The sequence below is a fragment of the Maylandia zebra genome, linkage group LG1 (assembly GCF_041146795.1).
Source record: "Maylandia zebra isolate NMK-2024a linkage group LG1, Mzebra_GT3a, whole genome shotgun sequence".
In the NCBI taxonomy this organism is placed as follows: Eukaryota; Metazoa; Chordata; class Actinopteri; order Cichliformes; family Cichlidae; genus Maylandia; species Maylandia zebra.
This window is the reverse complement of record NC_135167.1, coordinates 2,918,231-2,941,702: the sequence shown is the minus strand read 5'-3', so window position 1 is coordinate 2,941,702 and position 23,472 is coordinate 2,918,231. Positions and strand designations below refer to the sequence as shown.

General features: G+C 47.2%; 2 protein-coding genes across 6 annotated transcripts; one reads left to right on the top strand and one right to left on the bottom strand.

The window, feature by feature from the left end:
• Positions 1-213: 213 nt before the first annotated feature.
• Positions 214-16,861, bottom strand: wdr59 (WD repeat domain 59). 4 transcript variants are annotated; one of them, XM_004539868.4, is made up of 27 exons: positions 16,742-16,859; positions 16,014-16,063; positions 14,139-14,274; positions 13,925-14,010; positions 13,767-13,847; positions 13,409-13,446; positions 11,602-11,690; positions 11,393-11,509; positions 10,940-11,017; positions 10,192-10,348; positions 10,017-10,096; positions 9,808-9,937; positions 9,452-9,573; positions 9,172-9,336; positions 8,916-9,011; positions 8,182-8,286; positions 7,932-8,053; positions 7,268-7,421; positions 5,607-5,660; positions 3,342-3,475; positions 2,809-2,890; positions 2,429-2,541; positions 2,166-2,316; positions 1,828-1,909; positions 1,630-1,750; positions 1,407-1,549; positions 214-971 (listed from the first exon to the last, which is right to left on the bottom strand). In XM_004539868.4, the coding sequence occupies exons 1-27, from the start codon at positions 16,793-16,795 to the stop codon at positions 736-738; spliced, it is 2,976 nt and encodes a 991-aa protein (XP_004539925.1). In that variant the 5' UTR covers positions 16,796-16,859; the 3' UTR covers positions 214-735. The 4 variants fall into 4 exon arrangements, 2 of the variants coding, with proteins under 2 accessions (XP_004539925.1, XP_004539926.1); XM_004539869.4 differs by lacking the exon at positions 5,607-5,660; XR_013099397.1 differs by lacking the exons at positions 214-971; positions 1,407-1,549; positions 1,630-1,750; ... (1 more) ...; positions 3,342-3,475; positions 5,607-5,660 and having other exon boundaries at positions 2,175-2,316; positions 16,742-16,861.
• A 188-nt stretch (positions 16,862-17,049) lies between these two features.
• LOC101476480 (NIN1 (RPN12) binding protein 1 homolog) lies at positions 17,050-22,773 on the top strand. Of its 2 annotated transcripts, XM_014407945.4 has the most exons (10): positions 17,050-17,181; positions 17,693-17,825; positions 17,894-18,027; positions 18,271-18,342; positions 18,423-18,563; positions 19,841-19,981; positions 20,583-20,822; positions 20,965-21,062; positions 21,871-22,015; positions 22,155-22,773. In XM_014407945.4, exons 1-10 carry the CDS (start codon positions 17,113-17,115, stop codon positions 22,422-22,424), a joined length of 1,443 nt encoding a protein of 480 aa, XP_014263431.3. In that variant the 5' UTR covers positions 17,050-17,112; the 3' UTR covers positions 22,425-22,773. The 2 variants fall into 2 exon arrangements, with proteins under 2 accessions (XP_014263431.3, XP_014263452.3); XM_014407966.4 differs by lacking the exon at positions 19,841-19,981.
• The last annotated feature ends 699 nt before the right edge of the window (positions 22,774-23,472 follow it).

The window sequence follows — 23,472 nt, the reverse complement described above, 5'->3', positions numbered from 1 at the left end:
ATGCATCTTTGGATTTCAGTAACTTGTAGCTTTTTTAGATAAAGGTTAAGCGTAGTGGTTGATGATGTCATCGAGCTTTAGTTACACACACACACACACACACACACACACACACACACACACACACACACACACTACAGGCTGTTATGTGAACAGTGACCTTTGTATTGCGACGTCTGTTTTAAACTGGACGCTGGAGAAAAGCACAACTGATTCAGATTTCATGCACAAACATACTTTATAACATTTGAAACTATTCAGTCTTTAATTTTCTACAGAAATCCGTCAGAGTCTGCGACGGCGTCTGCAGTGAGGCAGAGAGCTGCTGCGAGTCTTCGCCGCATCATTCGCTTCTGAGCGCGGCAACTCCGCTGTGTTACAAAGCACCAAAGGTGAGGTCACATCAGTGACTTGATTTGCCACAAAAATGCGATTTTAGTCGAGTCGTGTGTTTCATAATCTGCGTTCGATGAGTCTGTTTTCTTTGCACTTTTTTCCACGTACAAACTTTTCCAGCTTTGACAGACAGAAAAACGTCCGTGTTTTTTCACTTGTGCTAATAAATCATCTTTGCCATCTCTCCTGGACTGGATTCGATGCTGAGATCTCGCTCTGGAGCGAAGTGTCGGACGGACTGATGTCGCCTCCAGCAGAGCAGCTGCTGATCTCCCATCATGTGATCACAGAGGAGGTTTTAAACATGGCGACCCCATCACGCGGAGCGTCCGCGCCGCGTCAGAAGGTGCTCTGTAGCAGACAGTGGCAGCCGCAGCCGGCCGGACACTCGTCCTGCCGCCGAAACCAGTCCATCATGTGACTGGTGTGTCCTCCGTGGCCGCAGCTCAGGCAGAAGTTGGAGGAGCCGCGGACGGCGACGTGACAGATGGCGCACTGGAAGGTGAGGCGCTTGCAGACAGCGCACTGCGTCCCACGAGCCTGACTGCGGCAGTGACAGCAGTACACGCCAAACTCTGCAGAGAGACGACAGAAGAAGAGCGTCAGCAACACCTGCGGACACAGAGCGTCTTCACCTGTGTGAGGTTTGTCTTCCTCAGAGCTTTAAATACTTAGCTGTGCCTCTATTCTTTGTTTACTCTCTTCACATTCTTCTAACATTACAGTTTTCCTTTATAGAAAGAAACCTGAACACGTTTCTGATTGGTCAGATGCTGCAAACCCCGCCTCTTTCCTGTGTGTAGCTAGATAAACCCTGGGTTTACTCTTCGTGTGACTCCTTAGCTTGAATGATGATGTTAGGGTAACTGAAGCTGGATAACAGAGACATGCTGGATAGTGCACAAGTGAATCAGAGGTGCAGGTGAGGTCGCTGCAGTGTAAGTTAGTCTAGTCACGCGTGTTATTTCATTGTTCTAACACATCAGCGACTTCTTCCCCAGAAGACGCACCGATGCCTTTGTGAGGTTCGGGTGGGCAGGAGGCGAACTTGAGCACTTCGGCTCTCTTGTCTCGCAGACCCCAGCGGTACAAGATTTCACCGTAGCACTTCTTAAAGTCGTCAAACTGCAGTGTGTTGGCCGGGTCCAGAAGCCTGCACAGGGAGAGGAAGTGACATCAGACTGACAGCTGGGCAGATATGATTAGGCGCAGCTGGAGGCGGAGCTATGTCACCTCTTGTTCATCACGTGCTGCTCTCGCTCGCGTTCTCGCGGGTCTGTGTAGCCCTGGTTGACATAGCGGTAGTCGTCGGGAGAGGATTCGCCCCACGGGTTGGCGTGCTCAGAGTCTCGACCTGGAAGTTAAACAAAAACAGGAGATGAATCCAAACATTCCCAGAGGCGGCGTGTGTGAGGAGCTGAGGAGCCTCACCTGGGTTCCAGGTGGTCGTGGTGATGGAGTCAGAGGTGCTGGAGCAGGAGCCCGAGGTGACGGAGCTGGACGTGTAGCTGGGCTGAGATAGCCAAACACACACATTACATCACTTCCTGTAGCTGATTTTACTGTAATGACCTAAACAAACCCTGTGGAGTCAGCTGGTGTGGAAGTCAAAGAGCCGAGTGGGCGCTTAAAGTTTTTATTTAAAAAATAAACTCTCATCCAAAACTAAAGCTAAAATCAATTCTTCTAAACAGGATTTCCCAAACATCACGGTACCTCAGCTCAGCTGTTTCCATTTCTGTCAATAAGCAGCCTTTAATCTGACTCACATAACGAGCGTGGTGCGGGGGGAACGCGGAGGCCCGTGACGTATGGTGCCCGAATAGTGCGTAAGAGTCTGGAGGCGGAGCCTGAGCTTTGAACACGCTGCACAGCATGGCCAGAGTCTGAACGTCACTTATCTGACTGTAGTGATCCAGGCTGAAACACAGAGAATCAACATGTGAATCAGCTGCTCCGTCACCCAAACCGAGAGCTCAACGCGGCACAGGCGTGGCGATCAGGAGCCTCAGCTTTGCTCTCAGTAACTCACAGAGTCTCCAGCAGGTGGCGTCCGAATGGGTGTCTGGCCCAAGGAGTCTCCATGTCCGGGTCAGAGTCTGGGCTCAGGTCCTGATTGGTTGCTGCAGACGCCAGAGCCCAAACCTGCACAGAGAGGCGGGTTTAGAAGAGGCGGACAGCACCTCTGGTTCAGTACTTTCTGCTCTCTTTATGTGGGGAACACTTCAGCCACAAACTAAACTCAGTTTTAACTAAACTCACTTTGCTTCCCTGTTCTGTGATTTTGTTACCTCGTCTCTAAAACCTTCCTGGCTCCACGTTTTGTATAGTTTCTACTTGTGTAGCATCAACAAAAGCATTCAAAATCTGATTCAAATGCAAGTTAAAAATAAAAAGGATGCAAGCACCAACCTTCGCCACGTCTCTGCGTCCGACAGCGAGCGCCGCTGCTGCGTTCTTCTGACACGTTTCCTGGATGTCGTTCATGTTCAGGCTGAAGAGAGAAAATAAACCTGTAACGATCAGCGCGAAACACGAACGTGAAGAATTTCTTTACATCACAACAGCCGTCATCTCGATGTTGTGAAGGCTTCTGGTGAGGGGGGGTAAATCCATCTTTTATATACAGTCTATGCTTTGGCTTTGACTGTCTGTGTGATAGTCGGGCGATCCAAACCTTCCTGCAAAGGCTCATTTCTCTTGTTCTCTCGATTGATTGTTGATTAGTTAATCTGACCTTTTCAATAAATAAAATAACAGAAATAAGTCAGAGACACAGTTTTCTATCATAAGCAACTGAAAGGCATCAAATGCTCCTGTTTCAGAGGAACCAGAGGATTATTTTGGCCTTTACGCTCGGCTAAATCTGTTTAAATGAGTTTCTGTGAATCAGCTGTGATGTGACTCGAGTGGGTGAGTGTTTGTTTTACAGCCTCGTGTCTCACATGTAGTTCTCTCCCAGAGTTTTGTGGACGGGCAGCAGGCAGGAGATCTCCTGGATGATGACTTTTCCAGCCAGTTTGATCGGACGGTTGCCGTAGTCCGTCCCCTCTCGCTTCGTCTTAAAGCGGCGGGATTTCTAACAGACAGAGACAGACAGACAGCGAGCCGAGAGGACACAACAGAGCACCACCTGATTAAAAGTGGGCCGGAGGACGGTGTTCTTCAAGAGCCTGTTCACACTGCGAGACGCTGACTGACCAAAGACTCCGAGCTTTGAGATTAAGTGATTGTTTGTTTTTAAGGGTACTTTTTGTAACTTTGTCCAGGGAGCTCTCCTCCCAGACCTGGATGACGGCATCAATAAGCTCCTGTCTGTAGCTGTTAGGCAGTGTCAGATGCACCGATACACAACGCCTACCAAAGGTCTCAGTGGGATTTATGCCTGAGGAACATGAGAGCCGGTCCATGGCATCACAGAGGATCTCTGGCCACGTGAGGTCAGGCACCAGGAGGAAATCAGCGTGCACGGGACCATCATGAGGTCTGACAGATACTGGTCCTACAGCCCCATGCAGCTCTCCTCCACCAGGCGACCCATCTCCTGGTAGCTCCTCCACACTCTTTGCTGGGAGACACAGCAAACCTGTGCTATCCTACCAGGTACCATCTCGTGCTACGAGCAGTGACGAGGATGGTTGTAAAAAGCTAAAGTAAAGAGAAATCGGTGAGGAGAGAGCGACGGTCTCATCGTGGTCTCGCCGGTGCACCTGTGGTCACTGTGATTTGAACCAAAGCAGGTCAAACGGATTCACAGTCCTATATTCTTCCTAACTGAAGTGTCCTCACTTTGTTATACTGCGATACTCGAGTCCTCCTTTGACTGTTTTGGACCACAGGAGACTTCAGAGGTGAATTCTTACACACCAGACTGTCGGGAGATCTTTTGGTGACCTCTAAAAAAGTCAGAAAACCAGAATCGAACTCGGGCCGCTGCACTCATCTTTCAGCACCTGTGTCACCTGTGACCTACGCCAGCGCCCTTTTTCCTCTCTTAAACCAGGAAGTGAAACTCTTGACATTAAAAATCTCACCTGGAAGGTCAAAGACAGGCCGGATTAACCCAACAACATTCTTCATGGGTCATAAACTTCACCTCAGCAGTTTCCGAGCCTTCCCGCAAAGATGTGTTTATGTGTTCACTCTGTTATTGATAAGAGGGCGATTAGTGCTGATTGATTGATCTCCATTTGATCGTCGTCCTCGGCAGCTCGCAGTGTGAACACGGTTAGCTTCCAGTTTAGTGACACACGATTATGCGGCCAAGTTATTTTCAATAATAAGTTGCAGCTCTGCGCTGAGACTTACCTGGACGTGTTAAATGTTAGTGAACATTCAAAGCTTCACACTTTGATGAGCAGACAGGAAGTCGGGCAGCAGGGTTATTGCAGCACCGTTACATGATTTAAGTTCAGTTATGTGCTCAGAATTATCGGTCATGCTAACGCTGCAAATTAACCTAAAATCACTGCGCTTTCATCCCACGCTACCTGAGGGAAGTTGCCTTTGCTGTGAACCTTTGGAGTTGCTGCTCGGTACAAGAAGCAAGAGGAAGTCTGTCTTTTATTTTGAAAAACAAAACAACTTAAATTCTTCAAGCACCAAAGCCCTGCAGCATCCAATCCAAGTGCAGCAAAGTAACCCCAGCTGCTCAAACGCCACCATCCTGATGTTAGCGTCTTTACATCAGCTTTGCCCCGAGAGCTTCTACCTCTGTGAGCCGCTGCTGAGGCCCGTGTCCAGAAACACGTCTGCGTCCACGCCACAGTTTCACGGATTCTTCCTTCACCCGCGCTCCACCTCTGCACCGCCTTTATCAAACCCTCGCTGACAGACGAACAGCACTCTGCTGTAAACTTACTAACTATGACAGACATGTTTTTTTAGCACTTTTAAAATGTACAAAACACTTTTTTCAAACCTTTGAGTTAAAACTTCTTCAGATTGTGACACTTGCAGTTTTTCACAGAGCGTAAATCAGCCCTGAGAGTTTCTCATGACACACTTAAATCCAGAACACATAATTTAATATTGTTATTAAATTAGCAGAATCAGGATGTGTTAGTCGAGGCGGCTGCAGCCAATCAGTGACATGCAAAAAAACCAAAGTTAACCCCGAACGCTGAGGAAAAGCCCAGAGCGAGGAGAGGAGAGGACGGAGGCGGAGATCAGGAAACGGGGATGGGTGCTCGGATGGAGGAGCTCAGTACCGGCCAATCGTGGAGGGTTTGGACAGACCAGCGGCGGGAGGCAGAGATTGGGAGCTTCGGATAGTAAGGAGGAGGAGTGGCCCACAGCGGCATGGGGGAAGGGGAGCGGGTGATTGGCCGGAGAGAAACAGGAACACAGGAATAAAAAAACAAAACAAACAGAAACTGATCAGAGAGGACGGGACAGGAAACAGCAGCAGCGTTCAGCTCGACAGGGGCGAGCGGCGAGGGTTCTACTTCCTGTCAGGGTCCAGACTCAGGAGTGTTTCTTCACACCTCACTTACACATGAGTTTGTTTGGCAGCACTTTATAACAGCCTGTGACTGAGGCAGAGATTGTTTTAAAAACTAATTCTTATAGAAATGACAACATCAGCGTTCCCTTCCATATCGAAGCCTGTCAGATGTCACGCCCTGATTCGTCACATGACCTTTTCCAAGAAGAAAACAAATACACAGGCTTTAACTGCCAGTGGTTAATTCAGCGCGGATACACAGCTGCCGCTAAGCTAGCCAGAGCTTCCAGCAGTTCACTGCGGCCCCCCGCTGGGCCCAAGCGCCAAGGATGTGTATGTTTATTTTAGCTCACGTAGCTTTTCAGCCATTTTTACACAAAGAAACAATTAAAAACACCAGGCAGATGTTATGGCTGTTCAGCTGATAGCCACCAGCTTACTTTCCACTGTTCTGATTTTAATGGCCAACAGGGGGCGCTACTCTGGATGCAAAAAGACTTCAAAGCCATACAGACAACAGGAAACAGCCTTCGACTCCGTGCTCTGATGATGATCTTATTGTCTGTAATACTGAGTAAAACATAAATTATTCATCAGGAGAGAGGATTACACAGCCGTCAGCCAATCAGTGTGCACGGTGCGATCAATCACAAGCTGTTACCCAATCAGTGTGCGGTGTTCTTGGGTTGTCACTCAGATCCACCCGTCTTCCGTCAAACGCTCAGCTCGAGCCATCCAGAACAGGCTTCACCAAACAACCGGTTTCCATCTTTTATACGATGAACAGTTTCACTTTTATAAGTGGTGCATATAAAAGGCTAAAGCAGCCACAGGTCTAACAGGTCCTCTGACACAAACGCTAGAAGCTGCTGCACAGTTCAACTCTGCAGGTCAAGTTCCAACCGCCTACAAACAACAACGCCCAGTGTACGGGAACGGTCATGTGATATTTGTTTCCATGCATGTCGGCTCACTCTTTATTCTGGGCTCATCTAAAAGGGAACTCCTTTCTGGATTATCTGCAACCTTAAAAATAAATCGGTGTTTGATTTGAGTGTCACAGCCAGAACAAAAGCCCAGCTCAACCCAGAAGGCTCAACATTAGAGGACTGGTATGATATTTCTGTAATGCAAAGAATCCTCTATCTCACAACAAACAACACATGTTCTGTTTTCTGTAATCAGCCTGCAGACAGAGGAAAGCTGAGGTCACTGTAAACACATCAAAGCAGCGACAGCTGTGAAACTAACGGTGCTGAGACCGTTTTCAGAGTGGACGAATCTTAACACAGTGTTATGACTGAGACCCCGAGAGACTCCCGGGAAAACTAGAGGCTAAACTAAAGGGACCTGTGTGTGTGTGTGTGTGTGTGTGTGTGTGTGTGTGTGTGTGTGTGTGTGTGTGTGTGTGAGAGAGGGTCTCACCCGTTCTTTGTAGTAGAAGGAGGAGATGGAGACGGTGTCTTTATCCGAGCGAGTCGGGCTGCCGCTGTAAAGCCGCAGAGTGCTCTGAGACTCTGAACGCATCTTCATCGGAGTCAGGACCCCGCTGTGATAGGCCGACAGAGCCGACAGGGACCTGAACACGCACACACACACACGCAGGTTCGTGTACTTTATCCGAGCTCCATCAAACAGAACCACAACAGTTTATAACCACAGCTCGCATCCACAGACATGTTTGGATGTTTCATTATCAGACGGATACAACGAAACAAAAAACATCCATTTAAAAGGAAAATGTTTGGATTATGTTAATTTAATGCACTTTTCTTTAATATGTCATAAATACCTGGATAAAAACCAAACTGAGCACATCCATGTCGGCTAAAAATCAAAAGTCACTGCTCAAAGCCTTCAGGATTAGAGCTGCAGGGACACTTTAAAGTTTGTCTCCATCATGAGAACAAAACATGAACACATCGCCATGAAAACAGGCGCTGACACGGGAGGAGATCCGACGCCAAAGAAATTTTCAAGATAAGTTGTAAACTTTGCGTCATCTGTTTCCTACAAATCTGATGTTTGTTTATAAAAATGTAAAGAAATGTTGACATGATTGTTAAAAAAAAGAGGTGTGGTATCTTACCTGGGAGTGGGCTCTGTGGGCGGGGCAGAGCGGTGCATGGTTATCGGTCGGGTGAAGTAAACGAGACAGCCGGTGCCACAAAAGCGAGCTCCGGATGTCCGAGGGAACGGGATGTTGGCGTCCTGGAAGGAAGCAGAAATCTCCTGTGACACTTTGAGAGCGTCAGGCAGAAACGACCCTTCAGCTGTCACATGGAGAGGACAGAAGAAAACTATCCTGCACAGAGTAGGTTACCTGGTGCAGGTGTTACCTGGTAGGAGCCGTAGGTGTTGGTGACTCGAGGAAACGCCTGCAGGGACGGAGTGACGGGGTTGGACAGGACGAAGGGGCCGGAGGCCGGACTGTCCTCCTGCGTCTGAGACAGGAAACAGACAGAGCAGTGATTGGCTGAGATTTTGTTACAGTCACATGACTGTTTTCCTATACCAACATAAACTTATGTAAAAGATAAACAAAAACAAAAATAATTTGTACATGAAATTCAACAGAATATCCCTTATCCTTCTCGGGGTCACGAGGGGGAGCTGGGATATATCCCAGCTACCGTAGAGCGAGAGGCGGGTACAACCCGGACAGGTCGCCAGCCTGACGCAGGGCTAACACAGAGACAGACAACCATTCACATCACAGTCACACCTACAATCAATTCACCAATGAACCAACCCCACTAACTGCAAGTCTTTGGACGGTGGGAGGAAGCCGGAGTACCGGAGAGAACCCACGCACACGCAGGGAGAGCATGCAAACTCCACACAGGAAGACCCCGGAGTCAAACTAAGGACCTTCTTGCTGTGAGGCAACAGTGCTAACCACCACACCACCCTCACCAGAATACAGCAAACAAAGTTTCCCCACAAAACAGAGCCTACACCTGCGAGAGCGAGACAGGTGGTAGTGGAGCAGCGCCCCCAGGTGTGGTCCGTTTAAAGGTTCTGGTGTTGCTGGTGGAGGACTTCAGGGACAGACACGTGACGTTATTCTCACCATATCAGACTCCAAGCAGGACACGAGCTGTCGGACGCACGGCTCCAGGCAGTTCTGGTTCCTCTTCACCTTCTGCAGAGACGTGTCTCTGAGGATCTGAGCACAGGGAGACGCCTCAAACACAGACCTCACTGAACTACAGCTTCAATCACAGTCAGTTTGATTTAAAAAATACAGAAGAAATCAGAGCGTGAGCTGCATGCAGCCTCCAGCATACACAGGTCTGGTTTACTGACAGCGTGGTGCGTTCGGGTACCTTCTGGATCTTGGTCTTCATGGCAGAGGGGATGGTCGTCGGGGAGACAAACTGGAAGGTGGGCGCGGCGTTGTTTGGATACTGAGCCGGAAACTTTACCACCAGGTGAACCTGATGGCTCCCGAAATGAGCCGACACCACGCAGCTGTGGTTCAACGCGTCCATCTACACAAAACAAACATCACCAATCAGTCTGATTTCAATGATCGTCCATCAGTGAGCTCAGGACTGCTCGCCCTCCTTTGAAACGTTTCCTCACTACCATCAGGCACCAGCTCACCTCCACGTTGACGTTTCTAATCTGCAGGTTGACCAGAGAGAACTCCTGCTGCAGAGTCTGAGCGAGACCCGAACCTGCCGCCGAGTCCTGAAGACCTCCAGCAGTCAGAGACCCGTCCTGATCTGAGAGATGCATACAGAAAGGTCAGAGGTCAGACTCAGACTGGACCTGGATCAATGTTACATCTGCTTACAGTCAGAGTTTTCTAATATCCTCTGCTGCAGCCTCACGCGTTCCTGGAACACTTCTTTTCGCATGCTTTCATATAGTTTCACATTGAGACGGTAGTGACGTCTGTGTTAGCCGTCAGTTAGTGTGCAGTCAGTGAAACGTGTGAAGGCAGCTCGTCGTCTCACCCTGCAGGCTCTCCGAGGCGGGGCCCCCGCTCTGCTGGCCCTCCGACTCCTGAGACGACAGAGGCTTCTCCGACTCCGCGGTGAGGGACATCGCGTCCATCAGGTCCTCCTGCACGTCACTGACACACAGCTACACAACAAAAAAACAGCACAGATATCAGCCAATCAAGTCTCTGTGTGAGCTCGTCCCCGTGACGCCGCGTGCTGACCTTCTGCAGCTGAGGATCCACCCTCCATATCCTCAGAGTCTGATCTCTGGACCAGGTGACCAGCTGGTAGTCCTTGGAGCCTGCAGGGGAAACAGCGACAGGGCGTCACTGAAGAGGAGAGAAAACAGCCACAAACCTCCGCTCTGCTTTTCCCCATCTCTGCGGCGAGTTTCACCTTCTTTCTGCGGCCGCCACTGGAACTCCAGCACCACGTCGTCGTGTCCCACGAAGGCGTGGACGGGGCTGTTGAGGTCGAGCGTACTCCACAGTAAAAGGCTGTTCTCCCTCCTCAGCTGAGGAACCATCACCGTGACCAGACCATTGGAGAACGGCTGACGAGGCAAAAACACACTGAGCTGCTTTTTCCTCAGTTTTATAACCAAGCGCAAATCCAGCGAGTCTGCATGTGACTGGAGGATGCACAGCAAACTGCACAAATCCAGATTTGACCACGGTTATAACCCGCTCGGGGCAGTTACTGAGCCGCTGCGCTTGTTAGCAGGGTGCTAAAGGTTCGCTTGGATCCGAGTGATGTAAATTTCCTCAGCACGCGAAGGCGCCGTGCCCCCCAATTTGTTGTGATCTGATGCTAAGGCAGCAGAAACTGTGACCCCAGGCGAACCAGGAAATATAAGCTGTCTGTGTGCATTTCACCACGAGCAGCACCCTGCAGGAGGGTGGAGGCCGTGATGGAGGCCATGAAGTCATCATAAAAGTGGACACAGATCAAAGGATCTGAGGGTTTTTCCCCTCACACACTTCTACACAGCCTGCAGTATTTTTGGAACCAGAGTGGCGCCCCCTGCTGACCATTAACATGAATGCAGGGTTAAGGCACTTCCATGTTTGCTTCACCTGTCAGACCCTGAAGCTTCATCCTTTTTATCCCACTACAGAAGCACAAACACGAGGCCGACACTCACCGTGTACCTGGCCTTCCACACCGGCACCTGACACGACAAGATGTTCAGGTACTTCCTGGGCTGCCGGTAATCCCAAAACTGCACAAAACATGAAAAGTTTATTTTTCAGATGTTTTTCTGCTCGTGTGCATTTAAAGAATTATTTAAACATGTCTGCGGTGCTTTTGTGTCTCTTTTTGGTGATTTGGGTCTTTCTGTGGTGTTTTTTCATCCCTCTGTTTTGGTTTTAGGCGAATCAGCTGGTTGGTTTTGCTTTTTCTTCCTCGTGAGCCTGTTCAGTAACACAATACTCTGAGAGCTTTGAGTGCTCAGGTAGAGTAGAGGTCACACTGACAGACGCAGCTCTGAATTCTGTTTTTCCAGCTGGGACGTGCGTGCGACAGGATGTGAATCTGCTGTTTCTCGAGTGTTTCGCATGCTTATTTGTGGCCTCTGGGTTTTCTCTGCTCTCACCCTCACTGAGTTGTCCTGGCTGGACGTGGCGAAGATGAACTCGCTGTCCGGATGCCAGTCGAGGCCGTGGATCTTGGACAGGTGAGCGGCCACGTATTCTGCCGCCGTGTTCGGCTTCTGCTCAGAGGAAACACGCACCGTGAGACGATTGAGTGCGTTCACGTGCACACGTCAGCCCGAAGCCAGTGAGTCAGGACGGGAGCGCTCACCCTTTTGTCCCAGATCCGAACGTCACCGTCGTGACTGGACGCCAGCAGGTTCTGGTTCTTCTTGTTCCACTTCACCTGAGACGCCCCAGCTGGCAGGAGGGAGAACTAGTTTGTAATTAGAGAGTTAACCAAGCAAAGTTCATCCATCACTACAGCTGACTTTAACATTCAGTTGCTTTTTTTCCCACATAATATTGCATTTAAGAGCAGTTATGGTGCATTCAAAGACACTCAGCCATCTGGACGTCTCAGGTTTGCTGTCGTTTATCCAAAAGACAAAAAAAGAAAGAGAGAAACAAAACAAACCAAATGTAGTAAAAATGTGATTTCTGATTGGATTAAACTCAGTCTCCGCCTCTGCTCACAGCTGCATCAGCACATGACAATAATAACCAATGAAAGGCCGGAGATCAGTGATAACGATTACTTTTTTCAAGTAACGAGTAAAGTAAGGGACCAGTGTTACTTTCCTGTAAGCACACTGCACTACTAAACCGTGATTTTGTTTGCGAGTGTCCCATGAAGATGACGTCCGAGCGTGCGACGTTCGTGGTAACAGACGTGTGCAGATCAACAACGGGTAATATGGAGTGCAGGGAGAGTACGACTGTGCAGCGTTTAAAGCGTGGAAGTACTCACATTACTTTGAGTTTGATTCCAGAAAAAGTGACAAAAACATTAGTGTCCGCTGTTCACTCTGCGTGGGAAGAAAACTTTTTACAGCGAAGAAAATCCCAAAACTTCTGAGCGAGCAGCGAGCTCGCTGCCACGGGAATGTGAAATTCCCAGAGAAACCTCCGGATCCTCCCACTGACACGACCTCTACGGCACACCTGCACCAGGGCAAACCTCCACCCGCCCCACTCCTGCTAAACAGGTGACCACAGATTTAAGATCGACAGGACTCAGTCCTGTCCTGTAATGGATTAAAAGTCCTGAATGTTTGATTTTATTTCTTTCTGCTGTGTTTTACTTGCATCTATTTGAAGTGTAAACACAAAACATTATTTTATTTTCTGCGCTGGAATAAAGAGAAACAGTAGAATTGGGCTGAAAGGTCTGTCACTTTATTACATATTCATGTGTGTCATGTTTTTAAAAAGTAACTGAGTAACTAATTACTTTTGAAAATAATCAGTAAAGTAATGAGAATACTTTTTTGGAGAAGTCATCAGTAATTAGTTACTAATTACTTTTTTCAAGTACCTTGACCAACACTGATCATTACAATGTAAAACCTCTAAAGTACTTCAGACGTTGTTACTGTTTGAAATCATTTATGGTTTCATTTCATGTAAAACTGTTGGGTGTGACTTCCTCGACCCGCTGGTTCTAAATTTTAGCAGTTATTAGGAACTGATATATACATTACGAAGTAATTACCAGCTTGAACACATTTGCCTAAATCTAAATGGAGACTTTTCAAGGATCCCCTTAGAAGTTGACATGAAATCGTTTATAAATGACAATAAAGCTGAGACGCTACGCTGATGCAAAACTGAAAGTGTTGGCGAGGCAGTGAGGACGGTAAAGAGAAAAACATATGAATGAATAAATGAGCAAAGAAAAAGCTTGTTTGGTGTTTACATCGGTAAAGTGCGCGCTCTCTGCTCTGCCCTCTCGTTTAATCCTGAGCCCGACTCCATCAGGACATCAGGCTTTCGTGGACGCGTCCCCTTATAGCACACAAACCAGCCTAACTCTGACTGACTGTGAGGAGGTCAGTTAGACTCAAACTGAATGTGTCAGCTGTGTGAGGTCATGTGGACACTGACGGAGGAAACAGTCCCGCCCTTTAAATACTCACCGACCGCGGACAGCGCCAGCGTGGGTTTCCGAGTGTCTCTGTGGGGTCAAAGAATCAAAAATCACTCAGAAGTATTGTCGGGATTCTTCAGACGATCACCACTTCCCTGTGACCTCTTAGTCTAACTGATGATGTCAGGCTAAGAGAAGCCAGATAACAGAGATATCCTGGGTTTGTTAAACCAGCTTCGTAGTCCAGGCCACGAATCAGGATAAAGATAATTTTACCAGCGAAGCTCGTCGTAAGCACACTTGTTATATCAGGTTACATGTTAATGCGGGAACGTGTGAATGTTTTGTCTTAGACAGATAATAATAAATAATAAACATGATACTGGAAGGTCTTCCTTTGCTCTGACCTGGTGTCCCAGATGTAGATGTAGGTGTCCACGGAGCTGGTGACCAGGAACTCGGGTTCAAACCAGGACCAGTCCAGATCGCTGCGGACACGAACACATCAGTGAGGCCGGACCGCGTTTACCCGCTGATGGGTGCGTTTGATTTGATCTGCTGTTACCTGATGACCCGGGTGTGCCCCTGCAGGGAGGTGTGCGTTTCGCCGCAGCCGTCCCTCCACGAGTACAGATCCACCCGCTGGTTACTCTGAGGACAACACGCACACACGTTCAATACACACTGGGAAACACACAAACCCTCCACCTTCTTTACCTACACGACATTATTTCTGTTGCGATGATTTTATGATGAATTATTCTGGAGGTCTCACTCACAGAGGCGGCGAAGACGTGGGCGTCTGATCTGTGCGGGTTCCACTGGACCGTCCCCACGTCCCACTTACTCTGTCGCCCGATTTTCCGCGACGGTTCAGACGGCAACTCCAGGTTCACCAGGTACAGGAAGCGACGCCTGCGGCACGATTACGGTGACAGAAGGTAAAATCGTGTGAATTTAAAATCTTCAATCATTAAAAATTACAAAAATATGCTGCAGGAGAAATGAAGCATTTGTCACTGGAGAACAGGAACAACACAAATGAAGCCACTAGCCACTCCAACATCATTGTGAAGTTTGCGGACGACACTACAGTGGTGAGACGGCCTACAGGGAGGAGGTCAGCGCCCTGACCCACTGGTGTCGAGACAACCATCTCACCCTCAACGTCGCAAAGACAAAGGAGTTGATAGTGGAGGTGCAGAGAAGTACACACCCCCATCACCATCAACGGCGCTGCTGTGGAGAGTGAGCAGCTTCCGGTTCCTTGGCGTACACCTGGCTGAGGATCTTACGTGGTCAGTACACACAAACAAAACAGTGAAGAAGGCGCAGCAGCGCCTCTTCTTTCTCAGGAGACTGAAAAGATTCGGCATGAGCCCCCGCATCCTCAGGACCTTCTATCACTGTGCCATTGAGAGCATCCTCACTGGATGCATCACCACCTGGTATGGCAACAGCACCGCCTACAACTGCAAAGCTCTCCAGCGAGTATTGCGGTGTTCTGAACGGATAATTGGAGGTGAGCTTCCCTCCCTCCAGGACATCTACAGGAAGCGGTGCCTGAGGAAAGCGGGGAGGATCATCAAGGACTCCAGTCACCCCAGCCATAAACTGTTCAGACTGCTTCCATCAGGAAGGAGGTTCTGCAGCATCTGGTCCCGAACCAGCAGACTGAGAGACAGCTTTTTCCATCAGGCCATCAGACTGCTGAACACGTCATAGACACCTCAGCTTCACTACTGGAACTTTAACATTATGCACTCCACACTGTATATAAATGCCACTTGTTTTGCACATGTCCAACTGCCAACCTCTGTATATTTTATTTTATTGTTTATTCTATTTAATTTTTTAAATGTGTATATACACACACACACGTAGATATACATATTTAGTATACACATTCAGTAATGTGCATACACTCTTATATTGTACACATATTTATTCATATAACTCTCAGATTTAGCCGTTCTTATATTTTGCTTGTTTTATGTTATTGTATTTTGCACACCTGCTTGTGAAGCTCGCACACAAGAATTTCACTCACATGTGCTGTACCCGTGCACCTGCACATGTGATGTGACAATAAAAGTGATTTGATTGGAAGTAAATATGAGAAAAAATATATTAATTATTATTACCTCAATATCTGTATCTCATTTGTATCTCTTAATCTTAGATCATTTAAAATTTTATTACAGCTGACTTTGTCTCAGTGTTAACTTCTTATTAATAATATTTTTTTAAATTAATATTTGACTTTTCTTAACCAAAGTTTGACTTTCTTGAAACTCTAAATAATGACATAAAAAATTTCATAGCTGCAAATTTCAAATGTTTTCATGTCATAAATCATAATGAAGTTGATTTTTTATATAAATATAGATCGTTTTCACTTTTTTATCTTTATTAACTTTTTAATAATTTAAGTATCCTGTCATTCTGATACTAACTTATTATTAATGTATTATTACTACACTTATGTTCCTTCTCGCAAACATTTATTGTAGCTCAGCGGACAGAGCTGCTCTGAAACTGAATAATTAACTGACTAATGAGTAATTACGAGCCTCTGATGTGACATTAAACACATTTCATTATTTGTTGTTTGAGAAAAAGGACTGTGGCGCGTTCAGGTGACCCAAACTTACCCGGACAGCACAGCGTGGGAGCCCAGGCAGTCCACGGACATGGCGGTGGCCTGAAAACACGAGACAAAAGCAGCAGTGACAGTTTTTAATTTTAGCTAACGCCGTGTAATTTTCACTGTGCCTATTTTAGTGACAATCAAAATTCAAACAGAATTAAAATCGTCGAACTTCAGTTCAGAGAGATTTCCTCTCATTCAGAGCAGATGTGCTTTTCCCTGAATTAAACGTGAGATTAAAGACGAAGTAACCTTTGCTGCTGACACAACGAAGCTTTCAGGTGATATTAAATTACCCGATATGATCATTTATTATCAACTTGTTTCTGTTTATTTTACTATTACATATACAGATATTCAAAAATTATCAAAAATGTTTGGAGTCTGCGCTTTTAAAAGTGACCAGAACAACTATTCAAGCACCTGAATTACTGATTAACTTCGGTGCCACATAAACAACTCCATCGATTAATCGATTAAAAACATTCAACTGGATCGATCTACAACAAACACTAAGAAGAAGTCCGGGTGATTAAAAAAAATAAAATAAAATAAGATAAATAAATAAATAACAAAAAAAAAAAAAAGTCCGGGTGATTCAACTTGGACTGAGCAGTTTTCTCTTTTACGAGACTTTGAACGCTCCCTGACCTGCGCGCGCAGGCGCTTCGTACAAACATGAAATTAAAAATATAAAAATAAAAATAAATAAAAAAAGAAAGAAAAACTCACCTGGGCGTCTCTAAACTCCACCACAACATTCTCACTGCTCCAGCGAGCCGCCATCTTTCTCCCTCTCCTACCGTCAACAAACACCACGTGACGCTAAAGTGACGTGACGTTCAGGACAGTGGGAACAACACGCAATAACAGCCGCGATCTGTTCTATATAATTACTGTATATAAAATATGAGTTACATTAATACATCGATTAAAATAATACACGAATTAAATAAGAAAACAAACGTTTCACTTTTTTAAAAACAACTTTAATGGTTAAGTTCAACTTTCCCACATGAATGACGTGTTTTCGGCTTCTACGTGTCACGAGTGTTTCCCCTCTCTTCTGATTGGTCGCTCCCGCTGCTGTTCGCCAAACCAAGATGGCGACCACCCTGGTAGAGCATGTTGTCGCAGATGCAGGAGCGTTTTTAAGGAAAGCTCCTCTCCAGGTGAGTCTGTCCCTCCTGATACAGGTGGACCGGGTTGTGAGGGTGTGATTGACCCGGGAGAGGGGCTTCAGAGACCGGGGGGAGAGGACTCAGCGTGGAGCTGGAGGCCAACAGGTCCCCGACAACAAACCGAGAAACCGGATCGTCTTCTGCTTTCACAGGGACAATAAATGATCCAGGACCATAAAACTGAGTTAAATGTGTTCATCTGGTCCCGGATCTTTAATGTCGTCCAGAGAAAGGAGATCTGGATCAATGGTGTTCAAAGCATCACCGGATGCTGTAGTTCAGGTTTAAACGTAGATGGACAGGTTTTTGGTCCGGATCTGGTCTCTGTTCTCAGACTGTTAAAGGAGAAAAAAACCGTGTTTAGTAAAATAAATATTCACTGGAACTTTAATAAAGATTTTAGCTTGAAGCGCATTAAAAAAATGAATTCTGGCTGCTGCCACGATAAAGATGAGGCTGAAGCTTCCCGATGTTATCTCACTCTGTTGGTTTTATTTGGTAGGAAATCGGCAGGAATATCTACACCCTGAAAGATGTGGTGGAAGAGATCCGAGACAAGCCCACCAGGAGGAGCCTGGCCTTCCTGCCGTACCAGCTGCACTTTAAGGAACCTCATCCAGAGCACATCAGACACGGTGAGCGGGCGTCTGAATCCCAAACCTCTTGTAAAGGTGTGATTTAACATCCTGGTGTCTGTTTTCAGTGACAGAGTTCTCCAAGAAGACCGGGGACTATCCGAGTCTCTCAGCCACCGACATCAAAGTCCTGGCTCTGACCTACCAGCTGGAGCTGGAGAACGTGGGCTCGCAGCACCTGAGGAAGGAGCCGGAGGTTAAGGTACCTGCAGCACACAGACTGGCGCTCCTGTTTGCTGTTTATTCCTAATGTGTTTAATATTTATGTATATTTTTACTCCTGTGCAGTTAGCCTCGCGTGTTCATTGCACCCATACTTTGGTTGTACAATCCCAATAAAGGGTTGTTCTATTCTATTCTATTCTTGACTCTGTACAGCAGACACGTAGAAGTTTAACTCCACACTGTGATAAACTCAGACTCCTCTGGTTATTTTCTGATCCAGGTGAACATTCAGAGCACGCAGCGCCACCCCGAGACTCCGATGAACGTCGCCGGGTTCCACTTTCCTTCCAAGGTGAGAGTCGGACGCTCGTGTCAGCCGTCAGGCCGGCGTGCAGACAGGAACGTTTTCTCACTTTGTGTTTGCGTCTTCAGAAACCTGCGGACAGCACGATTGTCCAACAGACGGAGACGGAAAAGAAGACGCCGAACGAGACCAACGGCGACGAGTTCAACAGCTTCCAGTTCTGGAGGGAGCCGCTGCCGGCCATCGATGACGAGCTGCTGGGTTTACTGGTGAGGAAAGAAACACAGCTCTGTTTGGTTCGATCGTAGATGTTTTGAGACAGTAGCTTTAGAAGTTTCTGTCGTTTAATTTTTGCATCTTTTCCTCATAATGTGAAATTATTTTAATCAGGAAACCAAACTTGAGAGATTTAGGAGAATCTGAACGTCACAGGCAGAAATACTCGACTCCTTTCAAAGTGTTTAAAAAAGTTATTTCCTTTCTTGTAAATCTCTCGTTTCTTTACGCTGTCAGTTAAAATTGGGGAAAATCTGACGATGTACCTTCTGCTGACCTTCGTCTGTGCTTAGTTTTTAAAATACACAATTTTGAGCTTTGTTCTGATGTTGTTTCGGAGCTCGTCTTCATTTCCTCAGACTTTTTCTATTCTTTTGTATTTTTGATGCGACAAACATTAAAAGCACGATAAGTGACGGTCTGAGACTTCATGCCGTGGCGAGAGGACGAGGAGCACCTGGACCTCACAGTCTCACCGACTCTCGCTGTAACGACTTCCTCAGAGGGTTTTAAATCCCTCTGCTGACACAGACGTCTGTGTTTGCACAGATAGTTTCAATGCTCAGAACCTTTCCTCTGTGAACGTGTCTTAAAGCGATCGTAGAAAACAGGCGAGAAGCTTCAGAAACCGAGCCGAGCTGCCTTTGTTACAAACACATACACAATCTCTCTGCCACTGATGAAACCAGCTCCATTATTCTGACTGTTCTAAGACCAAAGAAGCAGAGTTTAAAGTAACATCCACAGAATAAAATCATGGAGGACGGACTCTGTGAGCTGCATGTGTGAATGTCTGTCCCCTCCCACAGCCAGTGGCGTGGTTCCACCTCTGAGCACAGAGGTTTTGTGGTGCTGTGTCTTTACTGGGTTTTTTCCTGTGAAAACATGTGGAACTGGTTTGGAACATCGTGCAGTGGTTGTTAGTCCTCCACACTGAAGGGAGCCAGCTAGGGTGCTTTGGGGGTCCGACCAGAAAACCTGCAGCGCTGCAGGTTAACTGTTTCACCCAGGACAGAACCAGGACACACTGGAGAGGTTAAAGCTCGCAGCTGGGTGGAAATTCCCGAGAAAATGTCTGAAGAGAGGAACATCTGTTTTCCCCGGCCACTAAGGATGGATGGACAGACAGATGGATGGAGGCATGGGTGGATGGATGGACGGAGGCATGGGTGGATGAATGGAGTTGGGTGCCGTGTTGTTGGAAAAGAGATTGTGTCTCCAGGTTGTGCACGTAAACACAGCGTGTGTGTTATCGCTGCTGCTCTGTCAGGGTCCAGCGGAGGGTTTAAAATCGAGCGGCGGACAGAAACAAGCGGACACACGGACGACTTCGGACGGAGACCAGTTCAGCAGCTTTCTGTTCTGGAGGGATCCGCTCCTGACCTTCAGCGATGAGCTGCTGGGTTTACTGGTGAGTTGAAAGGGAAGAATGTTTTCATGCTGGGAGTCTCGTAGAGCAGCTTTGCATGATTCACAGTTCAGAATAATCCTTTGTGTTCCTCTGAGCCTCGGTTCAGCCCCTCAGTGAGCGCTCGTGGCTGAGTGTGACCGGCTGCAGTTTGCAGGAGACCTCGTTCATATTTAAAGGAGCCTCCATGAGACTTTGAGGGCTGCAGGCGTCTTTGTGTTTGCATGGTTTCACACGCCAGTCAGACTCTAGTGCATCAGTGCATTACCCTTTTATTTCTGTTGTTGTGTTGCAGCCTCTGAACTTCATGTACATGCCCACCACCTCCACCTCCTGCAGCACATTTCAAGAGAAAAAGTAGTTCAAGTGTGATCTGAGGTCTTATTCTTGTAATGTGTAAATAGTGAATCGTGTGGAAAACGTTCCTGACGTTGATGGCGTGGGATAAACAGGGTTTCCTCCTCAACATCTCCCCGTAGGAAAGGATGCATGTGAGAGGAAGCAAGGAGACAAAGGAGGAATTTTACATCTCTCACTGAGTCATAACTTCTGTCACCTGTCAGACTGCAGTGATGATGATGATGATGATGATGTTTGTTTACAGAAAGAGGGCAACGAATCACCACAGACAGAGGAGAGGGCGGAGCAAAGGGCGTCGGCGGGCCAATCGGACGACGAGGACAAAGAGAACGAGCCTGATGACGAAGATGACGAGGAGGACGATGACGATGGAGGAGGATGGATCACTCCCGGTAACATCAAAGAGGTGAAAATGGACTCCGCTGATTGGACGGCTCCAGCTGACATCAAAGTCGGCTGTCTCACCACCGACTTCGCCATGCAGGTAACGGATGCAGACGGTGCATTCGCTGTTTTTCACCTTCTGTCTAAAGGTTTGTGTGAATGGTTTCAGTAAACCGCTGCGTGAATAAATATTCTCCTGCTTTACGCCGGACTTCAAAAAGCTTTCGCTGTCTGTGTCCCAGAACGTTCTCATTCAGATCGGACTTCACGTTCTCTCTGTGAACGGGATGCTGATCAAGCAGGCGAGGAACTACATCCTGAGATGTCACGCCTGCTTCAAGTGAGTCCGAACAAAGTTAACAAAACCTCTTCAGGCTGAAAGGGAGGCAGCTCGAATCCGTTCCAGCGAAAAATACAAAACACGACATTTAAAACATTTAAATTTATATCAAGAGTAGAATAAAGGTGCTGAACAAGTGAAAATGTCAGGACTGCTTTATTAAAAGAATAAAGATAAATTAATACATAAATAAAATGGACAAAGTCAATGAAAGGAATAAAATAAATAAATAAATGTATTAAATTGCTGCTTGAGTAGGTTAAAATAAAAATAATAAAACACAGTAAAAATGATGCTTACATAGAAAAATATAATAAAGGTGCTCCAGAGATACAGATGTAAATAAGGTCAAAATAAAACATCATGTAAAAATCTGAATATAATCCATTAAAGTGGCTCTACACCAGGGGTGGGAGGGCCGGCGTCCTGCAGGTTTTAGATCTCACCCTGGGTCAACACACCTGAATCACATGATTAGTTCATTACCTGGTTTCTGGAGAACTTCAGGACATGTTGAGGAGGTCATTTAGACATTTAAATCAGCTGTGTTGGATCTAAAACCTGCAGGACTCCGGCCCTCGAGGCCTGGAGTTCGCCCACGCCTGCTTTAAGAAAAAGCACAGATGTTAAAGTGGATCAGAACGATGGAGCGTGGAGTGCAGGGTTGGAACAAACCTAACATGAGAGGACAGATGTTCCTCAGACGGACAGATGTTAGTGACCTGTCCTGTTCTTAGAGGCTGTAAGGAGAATAAAGCGAGGGGTTGCCCGTCCAGGAGCATTGACCTGTTAAATGTTTCGATTCCAGGACGACGAGCGACATGAACAAAGCTTTCTGTCCTCACTGCGGGAACAGAACCCTGAAGAAGCTGGCGGTGACGGTGAACGAGGATGGCAGCATGCAGATGCATTTCTCCAAAAACCCCAAAGTGTTGAACCCCAGAGGGCTCCGGGTGAGACGCGGCGTTTTATCACTTCTAAAATGACTCTGCGTTCGCATCTGCAGCGTAAATCGTTTTTTCAGACCGCTTCAGTTCTGCCTGAGTCGGGTCTAAACGTCCTAAACATGACCGCTGCCGTCTTGTGTTTCAGCACACGCTGCCTCTGCCTCAGGGGGGGAAACACTCCACCAACCCCCAGCTGGTGGAGGACCAGCGCTTCCCCCAGCAGAGGCTCTCCCGGAAGGCTCGCCAGAAGACCGATGTCTTCAACCCGGACTACGTGGCCGGAGCGTCGCCGTTCTGTGAGAACGACATCTACAGCCGAGCCGCCAACCTGCAGATCAGAGACGGCCAGTGTGGCGGCGGCAGGAGGCGGGCCAACCCCAACGCCACCCGCAGGAAGTTCATCAAGAAGAAGTAAAGATGGCGAGCATGCATCGTGTTTAAATTAAAGGACCGGACCGTCATTTCCCAAATCATCCATCGGCTCACGTGCGACAGATTAACTCACCAGGTCTTCTGGTGCGTTCATGGACAGTCAGACATCCAAGACATGAGGATTAACTACAGCTCTAAACACGGTGTTCAAAGCAGAAGAGACGCGCGTGACAGCCAGAGGAAGTCGATGACACTCGGCGACACACGGGCGAATTAACTGCTGGCAGCACGAGTGACTCTAACAATACCAGCTCCAGATTATTACAGATTACATAGCATCCCTTATGGAACGAGCCAGAATAATAAATACATTAAAAGTGTGTGAAATTTCACATCGGTGTCTGTTTCTGCTCATTACCTCCACCACAGAGGCAGGAGCGCGCTCGGTCTGCAGGGCGGCGACGTGATACAGAGATTCTGCTACATATCAGGATTTCTGTGAGTGAAGAAGGAAGAAATAAAGCTCTGCTCCTAAACACTCGCTGCTGGAGACGTTTCTCCTCCAGTCGATTAGATGAAGGATGGCAGAGGTGGATGAACATCTGTAAGAGCAAACGGCAGTACTGAACGGACCAATAACGGTCACTCTGGGTTACACGGCTACAGCGTGCAGGTGCACATCAGGTTCAGGGTTTAAACAACGACTAAGGTGTAAATCCTCCTTCCTTCAAATTTTGCCAGACGTAATATTCTTATTAAAATATTTGTTTTAGAGAGCAGTGAAACCTTTCACAGCGAGTCTGCTTGAACTACGTTATAGTTTCCAGCTCAGTGTTTATGGCTGATCTTCAGTATTTTACATCTTTATGATAAAAACATCATCATGAGAAACATTTCTAACTGTCCTGTAACGTCGGGGTCCTGCACTGAAAAACGCAAACCGACTTCTCTGCAGTTTTCACTTTGTAAAGCCGGACCAAACGTGACCCTTCAGTGGGCTGCCTCTGGGGCCGAGGGCCACATGTTCGACATAAATAAACTTTATTATTGATTACAATTTCATGCTTTGGCGTGTGGTTAACACCACTGTG